This window comes from Parus major, chromosome 14 (assembly GCF_001522545.3).
Source record: "Parus major isolate Abel chromosome 14, Parus_major1.1, whole genome shotgun sequence".
NCBI classification, from domain to species: Eukaryota; Metazoa; Chordata; class Aves; order Passeriformes; family Paridae; genus Parus; species Parus major.
The window spans coordinates 7248399-7269414 of record NC_031783.1 but is presented as its reverse complement, the minus strand read 5'-3'; the positions used below and the strand labels follow the sequence as shown (position 1 = coordinate 7269414).

The 21016-nt window shown below is 41.7% G+C and overlaps 2 protein-coding genes across 5 annotated transcripts; both read right to left on the bottom strand.

Annotated features, from left to right (window-relative positions):
• Positions 1–326: 326 nt before the first annotated feature.
• Positions 327–7034, bottom strand: NTAN1 (N-terminal asparagine amidase). Of its 4 annotated transcripts, XM_015642969.1 has the most exons (11): positions 6864–6952; positions 6348–6434; positions 5761–5863; positions 5608–5673; positions 4928–5036; positions 3936–4009; positions 2635–2688; positions 1838–1891; positions 1221–1318; positions 837–950; positions 327–642 (listed from the first exon to the last, which is right to left on the bottom strand). In XM_015642969.1, exons 2-11 carry the CDS (start codon positions 6366–6368, stop codon positions 463–465), a joined length of 873 nt encoding a protein of 290 aa, XP_015498455.1. In that variant the 5' UTR covers positions 6369–6434; positions 6864–6952; the 3' UTR covers positions 327–462. The 4 variants fall into 4 exon arrangements, with proteins under 4 accessions (XP_015498455.1, XP_015498454.1, XP_015498456.1 ...); XM_015642968.3 differs by lacking the exon at positions 6348–6434 and having other exon boundaries at positions 6864–7034; XM_015642970.3 differs by lacking the exon at positions 6348–6434 and having other exon boundaries at positions 837–987; positions 6864–7033.
• Positions 7035–8391: 1357 nt separating this feature from the next.
• RRN3 (RRN3 homolog, RNA polymerase I transcription factor) lies at positions 8392–20791 on the bottom strand. Its single transcript, XM_015643274.1, has 18 exons — positions 20729–20791; positions 20496–20599; positions 19956–20012; positions 19034–19123; positions 18818–18947; positions 18319–18378; positions 17764–17827; positions 17212–17281; positions 15436–15534; positions 14731–14826; positions 14149–14284; positions 13236–13366; positions 12475–12605; positions 11509–11693; positions 11115–11223; positions 10563–10715; positions 10262–10349; positions 8392–9868 (listed from the first exon to the last, which is right to left on the bottom strand). Exons 2-18 carry the CDS (start codon positions 20586–20588, stop codon positions 9710–9712), a joined length of 1851 nt encoding a protein of 616 aa, XP_015498760.1. The 5' UTR covers positions 20589–20599; positions 20729–20791; the 3' UTR covers positions 8392–9709.
• Between the last annotated feature and the right edge of the window lie 225 nt (positions 20792–21016).

The following is a 21016-nucleotide window of genomic DNA, read 5'->3' as shown; positions in this document are numbered from 1 at the left end:
ATCAGTAGTTTTGTTGGAATGAGCTTCATTCTTTAAATACTTACCTGAATGTTTCAATAAAGATTCTTCAAATTATTATTCTGGAATTAAGTTATTGTTGAAGGATGCTTCCCTACATTTCAGCAAGCTCTTTCTTTCCCTGTGTGTGCAAAATCATTTAATGACGTGCACACCAGTGCAGTGACTCACCTTGTCAGTCTCCAGCATTGCCACCTCTCTACCTCTGCCCATCAGATTACTGCACTGGAGCAACAGAACCGAAACAAAGCTAAATTCTTACTTCAAATAAACCCTGATTTCTACATAAGTAATGCAGAAAAAGCAAGTTACTTCTATCAAAATATTTTATTTTGAAAAGCACAGGAACAATAGTATTTGTGACCAGCAATATGCTCTTTGCAACAAATTGCTCTTCTTGCAAGATTGCATTTCCCTAAAGCAGTTGTGGGGGTGGGTTCCAGGTTAGATTTTGTCAGAACAAGCCTGTTCCCACAACCCTTCTTCATTTTTTTTGTAGATGCGAGGTTTCCTGTCAGGGAACAGGGACCGAGATGGAAATGGATGCTCTTTTAGAAATGTTAATGTAGATCTAATGTGAGAAACAAAGTGGGGGGGCTCAGCCAGGGGCGACGTGGAAAGGTTCTGAAAAAGAAGATGGGAGCAAAAGCTGCTTTTGACACTCAGGATACAATGTTCTCATTGTCCTGCCCTTCTAGAAGATTATGCCCCACCCTCCCAGGGACAGCAGTACACGGGGAAAAGTTCTGACAGACTACAAGACGGCTCTCTCTACTCAGCTAGAAGGCAACAAAAATAACCTAGTTAGTTTAACGTACCTGTAAAATCTGTGCATCATCTTGTTCTAACCAGAAATCCACATGTGGGAAAGGCCCCCAGAAATAAGGCCCAATCTGGAGTTGTTCTGTCTTTGCGTCGTAGATGTTGGTCAGCTGTAACAACACAGGGAGGCTGCAGAGGCAGCCAGGGCTCCCCCAGACAAGGAGAGTTCCCCTCAGCCTGGCCTGGCCCAGACACACTGGGCCAGCTCAGCCCTGCATCCCTCCAACTGCACTGGCATCCCCCTGCTACTCTGACAAACACAGCATGAACTGGTAACAACCAACCCAGAACCCAAAACCAGAGAACTACCAAAGGATATTTTCCTCAAACTTTCATTGCCTCTGATTGGTCTCCCCATTTTCCCTGTTCCTTTTACTCACTGGTGCTCCTGTTAAAACATGGGCTGAACGCAGATCCTCATCAGGCCCTTTTTCTGGGAAGGTTGCAGGGAAAATCTCTGCTGTTTTAACATTCACAGCTGGTAGGAAATAGAGATTAAATACAGTACAAATTAATTGTTTCAAGGCACTTCTTTACAATGACCATGTCCCCAACAAAACTGTGTTGCAGAACTGCAGAACCCACACACTTTTATTTCTCAGACCCCAAGCCTCTGACAGCACATTTCTACTTCATTTCCTTTGGTAGCATTTCAATATTCCAGACATAAGCAAAATAATTAGAAAAAACACTGAGTAATCAAAGAGAATAAGATTAAATTCTAAGCATAAATTTAGTATAGTAGCTTGATACTGATAAACTCTGAAGTGCAGTTAAATGGAAAAAATCTGTTTGCATTTGTACATGGCCTCTTCCATGTGTGTACCTCCCCAGCTGTGGCACCACAAGAAAATCATTTTTACCTACACCTCTGACAGCTGTGTACAACTTCTCGGGTGTACTTGCCTCAGTCACTAAAAGCAGCCCATCTACTACTGGAATCTGAAAAGCAATCCAGTTACCAAAAGAAAATTCAATTCTAATTTAACTAACTCACCTATTCCATAAATGATTGGGAAGTGAATATCTTGTTCTTCTCTGTCATTTAGTTCTGTAATGAAGAAAAATAAGTCAAAACTTATTTAGTCTGAGCAGCATTTATTTAACTGTATGTTATTGGAAAGCAAGAGATCTGATGTTGCATAAGACAGAAAAAAAAGAAAGCCTGAAAGAAATATGGAAAAGGCAGCAGAGGTCAGTACCAACATGCATCAGACATGGAGCTCTCTCCTAAGAGAACAGCCAGCTCCAGCCAACTGCCCCTGCTTCTGCATGGACAATTTACAGGGAAAAAACGACAATACAGAACCCCCATGATGCCATGGTTCAAAGATGTGAGTCATCAACACCTCTGACATGGAAAGGGGATGGAAATGTGACCTCAACATCATACAAAAAAAAGGAAATTACTCCTCCACATGATGTCACACACTACGAACTGAAGTTTATGAATTTACTGGACCCTGCAGGGAGGCAGGCCCAGCAGCCCAGCAGAACAAAGGTCTGTAAGTGCCCTTCTCAATTGTAAGATATCCACAGAGCCTGTTTCTTGAGATAAATGTGCCAAAATAACCTGGCCATGATTACAGTGCAGCAGCACTTGGTGAGGAGCAAATGCCCCCTGCACTGGCTCTCTGACATCACACACCAGCAGTAAAACGGAAAAGTACACGTCGGTATGGAGGACTTTGTGCTGTTCTTTCTCACAGGACAGAGAAAAAGCCATGTCTGAGAAGCCCCCTGCCCTTTTATTTCAGGAAAGGCACTTCCAAACCCAAGGGAACATTTTCTTACCTGTTACACAGAAAGTCACTAAATGAACGTCCTCCGGCTGGAGGTCGAACGCTCCTGTGATGACAAGGACAGCAAAACTGTCAGTGAGTGGTGGCAGGGCACTGCTGTCTGGGGCTGAGGGGCACACACCTAAACCCCTGCCCCAGGTAGGGCAACACTGCAAACAGGGTTCTGTACATTTGCTTCAAACTCACAGGAATTTACAGAGAGGGGCCATTTGTAGCAGCAAAAATCTGCTAAGCAAGTGCTCTGCCACTTACTCCTTCTACTGACACTAGCTTAGTTTTGGCATCACATCAGCTCTGCTCTAGGCTGCTATACAGTTAGCAGCTTGTATTTAAACGTTTTTTCCTAAAATATTACATATATAGTGAGCAAACCCAATCTCTCATTAACTGTAAATTAGTTCTACCTTTCACCATCCCAAACAAAACAAAAAAACCCTCCTTTTTTTTTTGAAGTTCTGATAGCAATACAGCAGTATTGATTCCAATTGTACCTTGATGTATGAAAATCAGAAGGTTAAAGTAAGTTAACCAAAGTACTTTGTTCTGCACAGAACTCTCACATGACACATAACCCCCATCAGGTGTCACAGCCACAAGACTGCAGTCCAGGGCCTCGGGTTTTCCTTTTTTGTCTGCCCCCTTAAAACACCTCCCTCCAATCCTGACACCTGCCCCATCCCTGCCCCTCCACATTCCAGTGGGGCAAAGGCCTCTCCAGAAGTGAGAAAGTGCTTAGCACAAGCCATAGCACTCCCAGGCAAGCAGGTACTTTACACTTCCAGTTGCAAGTAAAGCACTGCCATCACTCATCTGGACTATGGACTTTATAAACAGACGTGACAATTCTCATTAGACAATTCCAAACAGTAATTAAATTTTACTTCATCGCTTTAAGGTATGAACTGAATGGTAACTAATGAATCATCCACATGTACAGATTTGGAGAGTGACAACACTTGCCCAAGACCACACAGAAGATGAGCAGGAATCAAGCCAGGAATCAAAGCCCAGCTGAACTGCACCCAACTCTCCACAGCCCAGTATGAGCTGTGGAGCCAAGGGAGAAGGGACAGGATCGGACCCTGTGGCCCAGGCACTGACCATGGGCAAGCCCCAGCAGTCCAGCCCCTCTCCACACCAAGTTCTCAGGAAGAGGAAAAGACCTTTCAAAGTGAATCCACACTTCTTTCCAGTAAATGACTGGGGACTCAAACCACAAACAAACTCTACCCAAATCCAGCCAGAACTAATTTCTTTTTTTTGGACATGAGAGTGGAAAAAACGTGAACTTACTAAGAAGCTGATTAGTAAGTTTTTGTGATAACTGCCTATCATCATTGAAACCTCCAACTAGGTGCACTTCCAGCCTAACAGAAATGGAATAACAGGAAACAGCAATTAAAAAGACATCTCAAAATGAATAAGTTTACAAAATAATCCCCAGCCCAAATTGCAAAGCAATCATTAGAGAAGCCTCACTTATTGCAATCACATGCACCAAGTTGGTCTGCATTACACAGCAAGTAATGATAATTCCATTCTGAAAACTTCAGGGATCACTTGAAGTTGTGAAGAAACAAGCTTGAAGAAATATTAAATACATGCAATTCTATCCCGGGGTATCTCTGGCATCCCTGGTTTGGACTGAACTTTGTAATCATCCTTCAGTTAATTAAACTTGAAGATTTTTGTTTCCATGACCTCCTCACAACTATTCCAGACCATGCAGCAGGGTTCTTCTCTAAGCAGTGTCTATGTAAAGTCCTTACAAATTATGAAACTAAGTTAATGAGCTAGCTTTTGTTCTTACCAAACTACAGGGGCAAAAGCCTCCACATCCAGAGTGAAGCTTGTCTGCTAAATTCTGTTTCAGAGCTTTTTACCTACTGTCCTGTCCTCCGCACCAATTTTTTTTTTTAATGTGGACTTACAAAATTCCCTGATGGACTGTCGGATGCTGAAAAAGGGAAAAATATAATATAAACCAAAAACCAATTATGTGGAAAATTTTGCAAATATGGAACAAAAGTTAAACGGGAAATAGTAAACACAAACCTCATGGTGACGTTTTACAGAGACACTCTTCAGAACAGAACCGTGCTTTGAATGACTGCTAAAAATACCCCCAAAAATCACCGTCAAGGAAGTAATTTTCACTTTGCCATGCAGCTGCTGATCAAGAGGTGTTTCCTGCTCTGAACCCCACACAATCACCTCACAACTCCCTGCTGTACAGCTGCAGTAAGCTTTGAGAAGCAGAACAGAAAAAGGGATCAAGAGCTGACCTGCCACAGCCTGTGGAGTTAGAGAAGGACTTCACCGAGCTCATGATGAGCGACACCTCGGCCTCGGTGTCGGAGCCATCGCAGTGTGTCAGGCATGTGGCTCCACTGCCTGTGAATGCACACAACAGGCACACAACAGGCACTCAGTGACAGTGGCACCAACTGTGGGAGCCCCCAGTGCTGCAGGGGAGAGCTGCCCCACCACTGCCTCGCTCCCCCCTCAGCACAGCGGCCTCCAGCAGGGGACGGGACTTGGCCGAGGCAACACCCTCTGTGTGGGCTATTATAAAATCAGCATAGTTACCATCTCTTAACAGGACCAGGCAATGTTGCTAATGTCAGAAATCCAGGCACACAGCAAGGATCTTCCCACAAATTCTACCTCTGCAGTATCCAAACCCTGTGCTGCCCGACTGCTGGACACAGCCCAGGGCTGCAATGCTGCTGGCCACAGGTGCAGAGCAACCTGAAAGCTGCTCATGGAGCAATGAGAGCACTGAAACTCTCACACTAAACACACCAACTCTCTGAGCGAGTCTTGAGTTAACACATTATGTGACTTTTGGGGATTCAGGTTTGTACTAATGTAACTGCAATTTATTTCATTAATGCCACATAAACCAGTAGTAATTCCGTATTTCAGGGGTACAGGCTTTGCCCTGAACATCCTCTAGAGATACCTGTGTGTCGGAGCACAACTATGTGGCAGGTAGTGGCATCATCTGATCCAAGAATGGAAACAGAACCTATTTTAAAGGAGGAAAACACTGTAAGAACTCAGCCCTTGCAATTGCTGCTTCAGTATAGGAAGAAATGTTTATGTTCCTACACACCATCTTTAGGGGTAGTCACTGCAAACTCTCTCTGCTGGACATAGAGAAGGCCTTTGGGTTCCACAATCTGAGCAGGCTGACTTCTCAGAAGTTTTGCCTTTTCCTAAAGATAAATGATAACAGATACTACAGTGGCTGAACTCTCAGGTGTATCCATTACTTCACAGAAACATCACCTCTGAAAAGCAAAGGGACTCAGGTCAGAGAGGAACACGTGTATTTTGTATTACAGAGTATTCTGAATTTTGAAAGTTTTTTGTTTTCCTCACACTGAACAAGTTAATAGTTAAATCCCATCATTCCAGACAGACACAAAACACCTTCCCCTGTTATGTTGTCCATAAAATGAAGGCACAATAAAAAGCATTTGGACTGGGCAAAGATTACATTAGATAATACCAGAACTGATCTTGGAAGTTTAATCACAACAGGAAACTTGAAATACAGAAGTTTCAGTCTTCTATTGCCATAACCCAGAATATTTATTTTGCACTTTGCAAAATAAGGGTATGTCGTTTATTAGCTTGATTGGTGTGTGCAAAACCCGGATTCCTGGGCTATGAGTACTGTAGAACTTCATCACAGACCTTCTGGGGACGAATTTCCATTGTGGGCTCAGAAAACACTTCACAGCTTTATCAAATTTGCCCTGGTTTTCTGCATAATCTCAGGGTCTGTAAAGAAACACCTGATGGGGAAACAGCTCCCCAAGCAGCTCTGCTCACATTCCTGGCTCGCACTCCGCCGTTAGGATTATAATATTTACACCTGGAAGCAAGGTCAGCAACTTCCTCAGAGTGCCCTCCTTGACATTCTATCGCCAGATTTTGGCATTTCACGCAGAAAGGGCCCGCCCGGCCGCGCCGGGGCACCCCCCACCCCCGGCCGCACCTTCTCCGCTGTGCCCCTCCACCAACACCGATTTATTTATTTTCCACTACCCCGGGCTCTCGGCTGTCAGAGAGCGGGGAACGCGCTGGGTCGAGGCCGCCCCTGCCCCGGGCCGCTTCAAGCGGGGCCCCGCTCCGCCACCCACCCCGCCCGGGCACAACCGCCGCTCCTGCCCCGGGACCTCCGGCAGGGCCCCTTCCCGGTTCCCTCACCTCCAGGTGCGGGTGGGCGCGGATCATGTCCCCCGTGGGCCGGGCCAGGTCCACCCGCGTTCCGTTAACCAGCAGCGGCATCTCGGCGAGCGCGGGGCCCGGGCCCGGAGGCGGCTCCGCGCTCCCTCCCCAAGGCCGCGCCGGGCCGGGCCGGGCCGGGCGGCGCCGCGCGGGGCGCTGGGAAACCGCGGAGAACCGCCCGCGGCACCGCCCGGAGCCGGGCCTGGGCACCGCCCGCGCCTGCAGCCGGGGCCAAACGCGGGGGAACACGCCTCGGGGCTGACGGAAACTCGCCCGGCCTCGGCGGCCCCTCCTGACGAGGTTAACACGGTAACCTTGCAGAGATTTCCCTGCCTCCCGCCACTGCGGGGCATCCTTAAGTTGTGGTATGAAATAATAACAGTCATAAAGCCACAAATTTACAAATCACTGAATTCTAAAGGTTGGAAAACACCTCTGAGATCATTGAATCCAACCTCTAGCTGAACACCACTGTGTCAACTGTACCATGGCATTGAGTACCACATCCAGACGTTCATTAAATGCCTCCAAGTGACTTGCACCATCCACCTGGACAACCCATTCCAATGTCTAATCACTCTTCCTGTGGAGAAATCATTCCCAATGTCCAACATAAACCTCCCTGGCACAGTTTAAGGTTACATCCCCTTGTCCTATCAATGGGTGGGTGGGAGAAGAGGCTGATCCCCACACCACCACCCTCTGCCCCAGCAACCACAAGATGGATTTTTAGACAATCCCAAAGATGACTGTTTTTCCTTAAAGATCAGGGGTTTTTTCCTCCAGTTGTGTGTGGAAGAAACTAAAAGAAATAACTATGGTAGCAGCAGTTAATTCACCCTGCAGGGAATGTGGACAGCCAGGCATCCAGACTGCCCACAGCCCAAAGACAGTAAATGCCCAGAACCCCAGCCGGGCCTTTCCACCCATCTTCACAGAAGTAAATTGTCCCTGTAAGTGTTCCAGGCTGGACTGGGCCCTGCGCAAACTGGTCTGGTGGAAGGTGACCCTGCCAGTGACAGGGTGGTTGGAACTAGGTGATCTTTAAGGTCCCTTCCAACCCAGGACATTCTATGACTTTACGATTCTAAAGCAGAATAAATGCTTTCTTCAAAAGATACCTTGCATTTCTCACAGGAGATGAAACTGCACCTTGGGACGAGCATTCCTCTCACAGCTGTTGGTATTTACAGTCTCTTTAGCCAAACACCAGCATCTGCCTACAATTACACTGAGCAAACCTGACCTGTCACAGCAAAAGTTCCAGAAACACTTAAACAAGACTGTGCAATTTCAGTACAGACAGTTCAATATCTACACATTACACAGGCTTTTGTTTGTTTGTTTTTCATGATACATGGAAGCTCCTGAATCACATACCTGGTATTAAAACTGGGAAAGTTTTACACATCCTCATCTTGGAAGTAGTGTATGAAAGGCATCTTTCAAAAGATTTTTCCTTGCTGTTGATCTGAGGGTTCTTCCGTGCCAGGAGAAAATGCAATTATTTCGGACAGAATTCTATTGTTTATTACTCAGGACTGACAATAAAGTACAAATAAAAAACCAAAGCCTCTCAGTTTATACAATGAAGAACAGATCCACTTATGCACTTCGCAGCATCATCCCCAAAAGTAATTTCTGCAGTCTGTCAGAATGAACAACCCAACTCTGAGAAGTCAGGCTACACAGAGAGCACCTCAGTTACATACAGAGATGAGGTTTTCTCAAGGATCTTAAGAATTGCACTGTTTGCATCAAAGTTTATTGGCTCCAAATAAAAATGTTGTCTTGAGAACCTCCAAGTTCAGATTCTGAAGGGCAATTGGAGTTTAGTCTCAAATACACAAAATTTTCAACTAAATGTTACACAAATAACACTTATTTTTTTCCCATTGTTTATATTCTTACTCAAATCTAAAAGCCAGCAACCATGAAAAGACAAGAAACCTTTGTAGAGAAACTCTCCACTGACTGACAGACACATGGACAACACAAGGACACCACTGACACCATCACTTCCTTTCCACAAGGGAATATTTTTTTTTTTTCTTGTTTTCAGCATTCACATAGAAACTTCAAATCTGGCAAATAAATACCTGTTTCTGAGTGCTTCACAAGCACCCCAAAGAAAACTATCTACAAATAATACATTCAGCTACTCCCTCATTTTCAACACTTCCAGCAACCATCACTTTTACATGTCTGAACTTTCCTAGCTGGGAAAGGTGTGTGTCAGCTACAGATTTAAGGAGGGATAATTCTTTCTGTCTGAGCATACTTCCAACTAGCAAATGGCTTCACCAAGTACAGCTCTACAGACAGGAAAAGCTGAAGAGACGTGTGTGGAAAACCACTGCCAGACTGGACTCCTGCCCTGCCTTATTGAGAGATTACACCATTACTTTGAAACCACCTCAAGAAGAATCATCACTCAGAACACTGATAGTGGAATTCTGACCCCCACACAAATCTGCAGGAAGAAACACCAGAATTTCACCCATGATATACAACACCTTCTAGAGAAACATTAGTAAACAAAGTTTTGGAGAGTTGGAAAAAACTATTAAAAAAATCCTTCTAGGTCATAAAAACCATTTCAATGTGAAATTTGTAAAATATCACCCTATTTATTCTCTAAGCTTTTTCTAGCAACATATAAGTTCACTATAACATATCTGTAGAAATCTGATGACTAAGAAACAGTAATTTTTCTTAAATGTAGTTACTTAAACATTTGCCAGTTTGGAAAGTTGAGCTCAAGTCTCTTTCCAGAGCAAAACATTGCACACAATTTTCAACCTTTTCCCTTCTGGTTGTCCGTGTCACAGTGGGTACGGCACGTAACAGTCTGCAGGGGAGCCAATGCTGCTCACAGGGCTCCGTGTGTTGGACTCATAAGAATTTGGTGCAATTTCAACCACACCATCATTTTGAGGAGTTTCTCCTTTCAAAAAGTCATCATCTTCATCTTCAGAAGTACCCTGTAAAAATTTAAAAGGACTGGTGAGAGCAGGAGGATACTGTTAAATCTTACTAGAGACTTGGATTTACACTGTAATTGGCACGACCAGTTGGAATGGTAAGAGAATTAGATGTACTCTGATTATGAAATATGGGAACTAAATCACATTCAAAGGGTGGATTTCCCAGTGACATCATCATGTCCATTTTCTGAGAACATTCATAAAGCTTTCACATGGGTCCTGTGCTGCAGAAGTGGTAAAAGTGCTCTCAAGGCAAGAATGGATCAATTCCTAAAGCGTCCAAATTTCAGTCACAGCTTCCCCTAAATGTATAGTATGCTCTTATCTACTTAAAAAATTATTCTGCAATAAATGCAGCTGATAGCTGAAATGTGTTTGGATCAAGATTACCTTTTTAATGGGTTTCTTCAGATTCTCAAGCTCTTCAGCACTCAGCTCTTCCCAGAACTGATACATAGGATCAATGGTCTTCTTTGATCTGAGAGAGGAAACAAAGCACAGAATGAGGAGTTATATTAACAGTATGGGTACATTTTAATTTAAACCTTTGACAACCTGGCTGAAATGTGGCATATGAAAGGTACAAAGAATCAGGGAAGAAAGTGAACAGCAGAAACACTGACAGTGTCCTACAGGTTGTATTCATTATTTTCTAGAAGGCACAAAGGAGTTGCTCACTTTTCAATTCTACCTTTTGAGTATGTAGGGGTCAAAGGGGAAGAAGCTGTCGAGGGGGTTGGTGCAGGTCTGCACAAGGTCCCCCCCGGTGCCGCTCCGCACAACGGGAATGAACTGCCTGTTGTTCCTCTCAATAATCGTGTAGCAGAACACCAGCTGGTATTTCCTTTAAAAAAGGGAATAAAGAAATGATAAGCACTTCCAGCACACCCAAAGCAAGATTTTCAGATGGATAGTATGAAAACACAAAGCTATTTTGTAACAAATATCGCTTCTATCTTCCATTTTCCAGCTGATATTAGGAGTTTGCAAGACCGTCACAAGATAAGGTGTCTGTTCTCTTCCTATAAGCTCCCACAACCACACTGGCTCCAACACAGAGCAATCCATTTCATAGGAATGCAGGATTCCACTGTCACTGACCTAGGAATAAACTTACTACACCTGTAATATGGGCAGTGTTATGTCTCAGGAAATGTTCAATACTGTGCCTAACAAAACCCTGTGCTGGTTTTAAATACCCACAAAATCTGAACCAAGCTGAAACAAGTAAGTGAGCAGGTACCTGGTAATGGCAGCAAACAAGTTGACAACAGAAGGGATACAAATCTTCAGGGGGTTTAGCTGGCACATGACAATGCGCTCAAAATTTAAACTCTGCAGATAAGACAGACCTTCAAAATAAAAACAATTGGCAAATAAAAGTTAGATATGGTATAAACTGAACTTAATTTCTAAGAATTTCCAGTGTGACATGCCTGCACTCTGCACACCACCACAGGAACACATGCTGGGGCACTCTCACAGTCGAGGTCTGGCCCCAACATGTATACAAGCCACCTCATTTTAATTAAACACAACAACATAAACTTGCCATCAGATACTTGACTGAATTTACCACTATAAAACATAGCAACAGTAAAACTTCTAATGAATCCTTTCAAACCTACTATACTCACCTTTTCTTAAATTTCCATCCAAAAGTTGTTTATGACGGAAAATAAGCGTATAGAACACTGCCTGACATGTAGAATAGAACGGCCCATGGAGAGCTACATCACAGTAGGCATTAGCTCCTGTATCCTGATTATCAATGTATTTATGCAACCAGTTCACCAGAAGATCCAGACATGCTTTTACTGTACTATAGTGCAGGGAGAAAAAAGAAGTGTAAAAATAACACCTGAAATGGTGTAGAAAATATGTTAAACAAATATTCAAGAATCTCAGTGGTTATGAAAACATCAGTAAGAAAATCTCTCTATAAAAAAAATTATTCTGTTATGAGCTTTCCCCTTTATCTCAGCATAAAATGAATCAATCAGCACTGAAAACCCCAGTCAGTGAAAGGACAGGATGCCCAGAGATGAATCCACAGTAAACAATCAGAATCCTTGGCTACAGGTGGTACAGAGCAATGCCTCCCATGCCCACTAGGTAAGTCCAATATCCAACTAACTCCAGTGTTAAAGTCGCCACACCCACACAGAACAGCACAAAAATATAGAATGTATACATAAAAAGGAAGATATTTTAACTCTTTTCTATCAAAATACTAGAACAAATGATCTCCCTGTTCCAGAGCCTACATAAAGTGTCTAACACTGGGTACTAAAAAGATCAGATACACTGGGAATCCATGACTGCCTGAAGTCAGCACAACCTACCCATGGCTCAGCACTTCCTGGAAAGTGAAGGCCTAAACAGCAAGTCATGAACCTCAGCAATCATCAGTTTGCATCCTGTATGTGCAAATCTTTCCTGGAAAGTTCAAGACAATACTGAACCACTATTGTTGAAAGGACAACCAAGACTCTTGACTCAGGCTTACTGACAAAGCAGTTGGAATAGAAGACCAATTCTCTGCTTTATGCTCCACAATAGCAAGAATTGTCTGGTTGTGCTCATGTATGAAGACAACTTACACAACAGGAATAAATTTAGCTCTTGCCAAGAAGCTACCAATATAACTCCCAGCAGTCTGTCTGATTACTGAAGGATTGTTTGGATCCTGCAATTTCTTCCAAAGATGGTCTAAAAATGCCTCGGCCAACCCCTGGAAAAAAGATACATAGAAATTGTGAGATGACATTGTTTAAGTAGTAGATTCTTAATAATCAATTCCTATAATTTCCATAAGCAAACCAATAAAAAAATTCTACCCATAACTGGAGTAAATAACCACTTCTGCACGTGATGGAAGACCACTCATTTCTGTGGTTTTTTCTATACTCAGTTGTAAAAGAAAGAACAACAGTTTGTTGAGAGAGATGATAAAATAGAGAGGTGGGGGAACAACAAACAGCAGACACGATTTTCCAATCAAAAAGCTAACAGATAGCATCTTTGCAATAGTTTTGGGATACTGAGGAAACTTGCATCCCGTGTCTTAGGTGCAAGAGTCCAACTGATTTTTGTCAAAGAGATTAGTTTTAACCAAGTTTGTTCCTTCACACTTGCTAAGATTCCATTTTAAGTGGTTTATGAACAACATAGGAAGAGCAACCATAAAGAAAAAGAAAGGAGTAACAGAGAAGGAAAAGAAAGCAAAAGTACTAATGAATCCTGATGTACTTGCTATCTTTAGAATACAATTACAGTAGAGAAAACTGTTCTGTTAAAAAAATCAAAACAAGGATGCAGAAATGACAGAGGACACTGCATTTTAAAAACAGCTTTTACTCACCAATTTAAAGCTACAGATGTAAAACATGAAATACTGTACATGACATGAAGCATGGGTTGGTAAAATGAGCTTGTCAAAAACAGAAACCAGATCCCGATACAAATCCTTCGTGTTGCTGATGTCGAGCTTGCCTACACAACAAACAAACAGAACAAAATGAGCCATTTCAGGGGGTTTTTCCTGGCCTCATACTGCAGAAGTGGTATTTATATCTTTCTACACCAGCAGGAAATATGTAAAGAAAAACTGCCAAATTGACTTCTCAGTTTATCTGACATCTAAAAATCCAATTCAATTCTACTGTTTTTTAAGGTGGTGTAAGCAAAGACTCTCTCTGAGTGTGCACATATATAAAGCTGCTAGACATGCAAAATGCAATAATGTCTTAGCTCAGAAGAGTAAGAAAACAGTAAGAAATAAATCACCTGGCTTATGCTGGCTTATGTGGGGAAGATACAACATAATGGTTTCTAAATATTGTTTTAAATATATAAATCTAGGGAATTCAAACCCTTAATATATAACAGTGAAAGATATTTCTTTCTTCTTTTTTCCCCTGTAAGAAAGCCAATTGAGCGATGTGTCTGGTTGTTTTGATCTACTTCCAGTCCTTGTGATGTTGAAAGGATCCATAATTCTAATACTCAAGTAGAGCAAATGATAAAAACATTTATACTGTACTACAGTTTGGATACAGTGTCTTGTTAACGGCATCAAAATGTCTCCAAGTGAAGACCAAACCTCTGAAGTCCTTACTGTACCTCTCCCAATACCTGGGCAGAGGAATGTGGACTAGAGCCCGGTAATGGCAGAGTTCTGCTCTATCTTGCAGTACAGAAAGCAAGAACTCCTCATATGTGTTTCTTATTTGTTAGCAAAACAACAAATATGGTTATAGAGCAAGAGTTCTCACCATCCACATGGCAAACATCTTTAATGTAGGAAAACAGAATGGTCATCAGGATATCCAGGCGCTCTGCAAGTGGATGGGCCATTCTCTCAATACTGGGAGAGACAACTTTGTTTCCTTTTTTGTCTTCATCTTCCTCCTGGTAGATAAAATGGCACATGCAGCTGTTAAATACACAATTCTCAGAGACAGCAATTACAGGAAAAGTGAGACTAAATTTATCTTTCAGCAATGCGCTGAAGTTTCATCTTTCTTTTTTTTTTTTTAGCAAAGCAGTATCTCATTATACAGCATAAGCAAATTTTTGCACACTAAGCCAAGTATCATGAATTCTTTAACCAGCTTTATTGCACAGCTGCTTGCGTTTTTACATAATGAAATTGATTTGCTGGATGCAACACTGGGTGTTTATATGAATAAAGTCAACACCTGAGAACACATTAATCATTTGTCAGCTGTTCAGGTTTCAAGAGCAGTATGCAGTACAGTAACAACAAAGTAATAATGAATTTCTACACTTAGTTCATAGCCACCTCAGAAACGATAATTTTACTAAAAAAAATTTCATAAAACAAGATAACCAACCATGGCAAAAAGTCCCTCCTCTGTAGATTTTTCCTCACTAGCACAGTTATTAGCAGTTTCTTCAGCATCTTCAATATCTTGCTGTGGAGTGCTAACCTACAGTTGCAAACAGGAAATTAATTTCTATAAAATGACAATAATATGAAATTGGTTTTTTTATTATTTATATAAAAGACATGACAACATGAGTAATTTCTTGACTACATTTTTGTTCTGGATTAAATAAACATTTTAAAAAGGAGATGTGCCATACACAAATGCACACTACAAACTTTCTAAAACTTTACATCCCCAGCATAAGCTCTTCCCAGACAAGTTACACAGTGAGGCAAAAAGCCATGATCATTTACAGTGCTAGCCCTCCTGCCTTTTTGTAGGACTGTAATCCTTTTACTTCAAAGAGATGACACAACCAGTCAACCACACAAAGGGAAGCACATTCTCTGCACATTAGCATAGATCAACACAAGATAAGTTCTTTGGATTCTGGCAGAGATTTCAGGCAGGGTGTATGGTACACACCATACAGTTACCCTCAATTGTGGGAACAACTCTATCCTGGGAATGAAGTGTAAATTTGGATGGGTTTGTACTCATGATCACAAGTGCATTTTTTGTCAAGTCTAAAACTGAAGCACATTTAATTTCCTACTCTGTGTATTTTAATGCCAACCTTCCATAAAAGATAACACAGACTAAACTTACATCCAATTTCAGCAGCTTTTCAATAATAAGCTCCAGAATCTGAAGCCTTAGAGTTGGAAGATACACAGTAACTCGCAGCAGGTTATGGACATAACATTCCTATAATACAAAGTTAATTGGTATCAATAATGGTGTTAAAAGAAAAGTCAAATTTCTGCAGACTTCTAGAAAACAAGCTTCTTATATTGTTATCTAAAGACCCAGAAATAGGTTAAACAGACTGTGTTCAATCAAGAGTAAGTTAATGTATAAACTAAACATTAACTTTCAGTAGTTAAGCTATGTCACCATTAACTACTTAATCTACTGTTTCCATGCAAATTTTCCCCACTACCTCTAGATAAAGTGTAAAGATTCTATAAGGGAAGTTACTCATTTTCATCGGCATTTATGTCTAAACTTTCTTTAGGAAAATGAAGCATATGCTTTGTTTTATCTAGAACCAGCTATATATGCTTGAAATGAGACCCAATGCATCTTTATTTCAGATTATTATAATATACCAGCAGCAATTCTAAATTACACAGCTATGCCTCTTCAGTCATTCTGATTATAAATCAAGCAGCTTAACCATTATTTTGTGAGCATGCAGGGGCCCACCCATGTGTACACAAATATGTACAAAAGGCAACACTGCATAAAGCAAATGTTCATAAAGCAAAACTGTCAAGTCACTGGATAAAATCAGGTAAAGTGCCACATTTAAGTACACCACAGTCTATTTGTGAATAAGCATTATAACACAACCTTTAATTACATGAGCACATATGATTTTTCCACAGGCCATCTTGCTAATTTTTTTCACAGGCTTAGTCAGTACATAAAATGGATAGAGGAAGTTTAATAAAAAGGTATAAATTGTAATATTTAACAACAATGGATGGACCATATTTTATTACACTTCATTTGAGTTTTGCCCTGAAAACAGCTATACATTTCTTCACATCTTGCTCCTCACCGAGCTGCTAAGTAAATAAATCTCTTAACACCATGTAAGAGTTGTTGCCCCCCCCCCATTTTACAGATGGGAAGCTGGTGCTTAAAGTTATTAGAATTAAAACAATAACAACAAAAACATAAATTTTTAAAAAATTGCAAGATATATAAAGAACTTTGGGGATTTTTCAGCACTCGATGAGTTCGAAACACAGCTTCAAGTGCACTTAGCCTGAGGTGCAGGGCTTTGCCTTCCTGTAACATGAAGAGCCAACTAATCAAGTTGGAACAAGCAAATAGAAAGATCAAGCAAGAGCCATAACCTGTCAAAGGTTTCCAGCTTGTTTTTCAGCACACAAACACTATGCCAAAGATGTAATAAAACAACTTAGGGCTCTACTCTATTGGCAATTTGGATTTCGCCTGTAATGTCCATTGCCTCCTGTTTGCTTATCAAATCCCCTGTTCCTCTGACAAAGACTTTCCAGGCTGATAACAAACAAGACAGGTCTCCTTACTACACAACCTGAGACTCCTCGTCAAGGAGGTCCATGGTATATATTGATTAAGAAAGCAATCCAGGGGAAAAAATATGTGGTGATGTCATTATCGATGAATACAATGCTTGCACACAAGGAACTCAAGAATGCTTGGACAGCCTTACACTAAATAGACACAACACCACACATGATTATTATATATGTAATTATTATATATATAACTATATTCTTCAAAAATCTGCATTGACTGCCATCAAATCAGTTGCAATACTATACAGAATATTTGAATACATTTAGAAAACCAGGTGAACAAATCAACAAAAATAGTCACAGCTCTTACCAGAGTTCTTTCTGATTTATTAATGAAAGGAAAGAATTCCTCAAGTATCGGCATGAGAAACTGTGGTGTCCTATAATTAATTAAAAACCAAAAATCAGACCTAAAGGTTACAGGTTTGCAAATACTTAACTCTAGCACTCTAAAGATGTACTGGAATAAGCTTATTTCACAGGAACTTTATTTTAGGGTAAGCAATTGTATAAAATGTGGTTTGGCAAGGATCACTGGGCAGACAATAAGTGGCAAACTTTCACAATGCACTTCAAATATCACTACATATAAATACAGAACATAAAATACAGAAGCCATGAACAAGTTATCAACACCACTTTTCCTACTTCCCATTTCTGTCAACAGGATTTTCAGCTGCTGATGCCTGAAAGAAACTTCATAATGTTTGTATAAAGCATTCTACCAGTTAGTGAATACTAGGAAAATCATGCAATGAAATGAAATATTATACTTCCAATTAAGAGAGGAAAAAACCCATCAGTTCACAAGCTTTAAATCTGCAAGGAAAGGACACACAAAGCCAAAGGACTCTATACTTACGAAGGAACATATCTTGCAACAGTTTGCAATGCTCTGTGGCATGTATCAAAGTTTTCAGAAATGTCTAGAGAAAGAAAAAATAATTCTTATGCAATTGGTTACAGAAAACTAAATCAGGAACCAGTAAAAAAGTAGATATCAACTACACAATGGAAAGATTCCCAGGAATCTATATTTGCCAAATATAGGAATATAAGGAAACTATATTTGCCAAAATGTTTTTTTGGGGGGTGTACATTGAGGTAAATAGAAACCAAACAACTCCTAACTTTTCTTTGGCTTTGAAACAATTTAAAACTAGGAATGCTTCCTTATACATTTTATTCCTACAGATGCTGCACCAACAGGAATAGTTTGAAAGTAATAAGGAGTGGGTTAGCACACCACTGACTTGAGTACAAGAAAGTCTTTGACTTGGGAATTTAAGGATGGTTCTTGATGTTTTACTTGAACTCAGCTCAATTAATTTTGTAAAAAAAGGAGCAGCATGCACTAGATACATTTTTAGTAAAGGCACTACAGCAGCATATATCTATATATAATCTTTATACTCACTTTCATCATCATCATCAGAATCTGAAATATCCACATCATCTTCTCTGATGGTTATTCGAGCTAGGAAAAAATTCAATTATTATATCAAAATTATATAAATCTTATAGGTAACAAATTCAATAGCAAACACACTGGACAATGATCTCCACCAGGACTAAAGCATCAAAATTAGCCACAAGACTTTCTTAAAAGACTGTTTTATTTACAGAACCAGGAGGTTCATGAGAACCTCTGATCTGACATGATCCTCGCTTCAGCTTTTGGATTTTAGTAGTAAAAATATTGTACAAGTTCATTCATTTCCAAAACATCTTCAGAACAGGATCTGTACTAGCAGCTAGAATACATCTTCTAAAATCTAGGTACAGAAAACTATCACAATCAACATGAAAAACCTCAATAACCCAATAATTAATTGTGTCATGGACTGTAGTTATACAGAATTTATCTATCTAGGGACTTTGATGAGCATACAAAGATTAAGAGAGAAGTAACTTACGGGGGACAAAGAGTGACACAATCATCCGGAGGCACGGCCTGAGATGGACAGTTTGTGCTGACACAAGATTGCCAAGAAAGCCCAGATATTCTTCTACTACCTCTCGGCTCCTTCTCAACCATGGCAGCCTCTAAAAGTAAGCAAATATCAAGATGTCAAAGAAGGATGTTTTGAGTACTAAACTCTTAATCTTCCCATGTTGCAAACAGATTTTACCAGCAAAATGTTGACCAGTTGTTCAAGCTCTTTGGTCAAATATGCAACAGCAGCTCGAAATTCATGCAGCCAATTAATGATCTGGGCATCCTTAAAATAAGCAGAAAAAACAGGTAACTATGTCAATAAACAGTACTACCAATCAGAAAATAACAAAATCCTCAGAAGTCAAAGATTAAGTCTGTAAACAGAAATTGTTTTCACACTAATATGAAAGAACTTTCAATGAAAGTTCTTGAATGCAGAATACATTCATGCCAACTCCTAAACCAACAGCCTGCCATGAAGGCTTCAGTCAGACTGAGCAGGAAACTAAACTTCCTGCATACAGAACATAAAAGAACTAAAAAGAAATTGTATTCCATCATAATTTTCTTTTCTCTTCTGCTGGAGTTTAAGCAGAAGGGACATTCAAGTCCTGAAACAGCAAATGGGGTGCGTACTTGTAGCTATACAGAAGAGCTGTGAAACAATACTTCTGGGTATAACTACTAAATACACGTTTGTTACTGCCTAATGAAACCAGATTTAGTGAGAACAGAAGGTAAAATTCAATGCAACTTAAATGCTATGAAAGACAGAAACCACAGTACGATCTACAGAAGATGATACTCTCTATAATCAAGCAGCAGTGACCTAAAAAGATGGTATCTGGAACAAAGACAGACTCAAAGGGTAGAGCAGAGTCGGTAAGCGTGAGACACCAATTATGAAGATCCTGTATATATTTATATGTATAGATAGACATTTTCTTTCCATTTAGAGTTTTAATTCTGATGGTTTCCACAAAGAAAAAAGCTGTTAAATACGATTTGAATGTTTAAAGCAAAGGATTTGTGTAAGCACCAGAATGACTTGTCTGGTGATTACACTCAGACAGATGAACCTAAAATCATCAGACCCCTGACTATCAAAGTCTTACCTTTATGTCTGGATCTGACAGCTGATGTTTTAACAACTCAAAATCTGTGGTGTCACCCTAGCAGGAAAACAGAAATAAATAAATTATTTGCTTTTTTTTTTTTTTTTCTTTAGTTAAAAACTACCAATTTCATCAAGTTATCTGAACAACCAACTATTGCTGAACAGGTACATCAAGAACACAAGAAAGCCAGCTCAGAAAGGCTGAAGCAGCAGTAATAGGGTGCTGCCCCATTAGACAACCGAGGCTGCTGGCTCAGTTTCAGCTTCTCTCCCTGCAGACACAGCTGGATCCCTGTGCACGCTTTAGCATAAGTCAGGCTTTACATTCACTCGGCCACTCAGGTTGACTCACGGGAGAAATCTTTCCACTCGCACAGCAATACCGCCTGGCACAAGCCTACAACTCTCAGCCGCCTTCAATTTTTTTCCCTAAGCCTTCAGGCACTGTCTTGCGTAAGGCGAAACGAGTCTTCTCACGGAATGACCCCAGGAACCAGCAGCCCGTACGCAGCGCAGGCTCCCGAGAAGCAGCAGTCACCTTTTCGTACTTAAGCAGGATCTCGGTCAGGGTCCCCCCGAACCGCACCGTCTTCCTGGGCGGGGAGCTGATGAATTCGTCCGCTCCCAGCATGGTCACGGCGCCTGCGGGGAGGGGAAGCCGCGTGAGCACGGTTCGGAGGCCCGGGGCACCGCTCGGGCCCCTCCTCAGCAGCCAGAGCCGCAGGAGCCGCCGCTCCCCTCCCGAGGGTCCCCCCCGCTGCTCCCCCTTGCCTTGCGGTGGCGGCCGCGTCCCCGCTAGCGGGGCCCGCGGCGCCGCACTCCGCGCCCGGCGCGTCCCGGCCGCCCGCACCGCCACATGCCGCTCCGGCGGAAACTGCGCGGCCGGGCGGAAACCGCGCCGGGCAGCCCGCCCCTCGCACCGCCGCGCCGCGCCGCCGGGCGGCTCCACTGAGCGGGCTCCGAGCGGCTCCTGCGCCGAGCGGGCGCCGAGCGGGCTCCGAGCGGCTCCACTGAAGGGGCAAGGAGCGCCGGGAGGGAGCAGCCGCAGCGCTGCCGCCG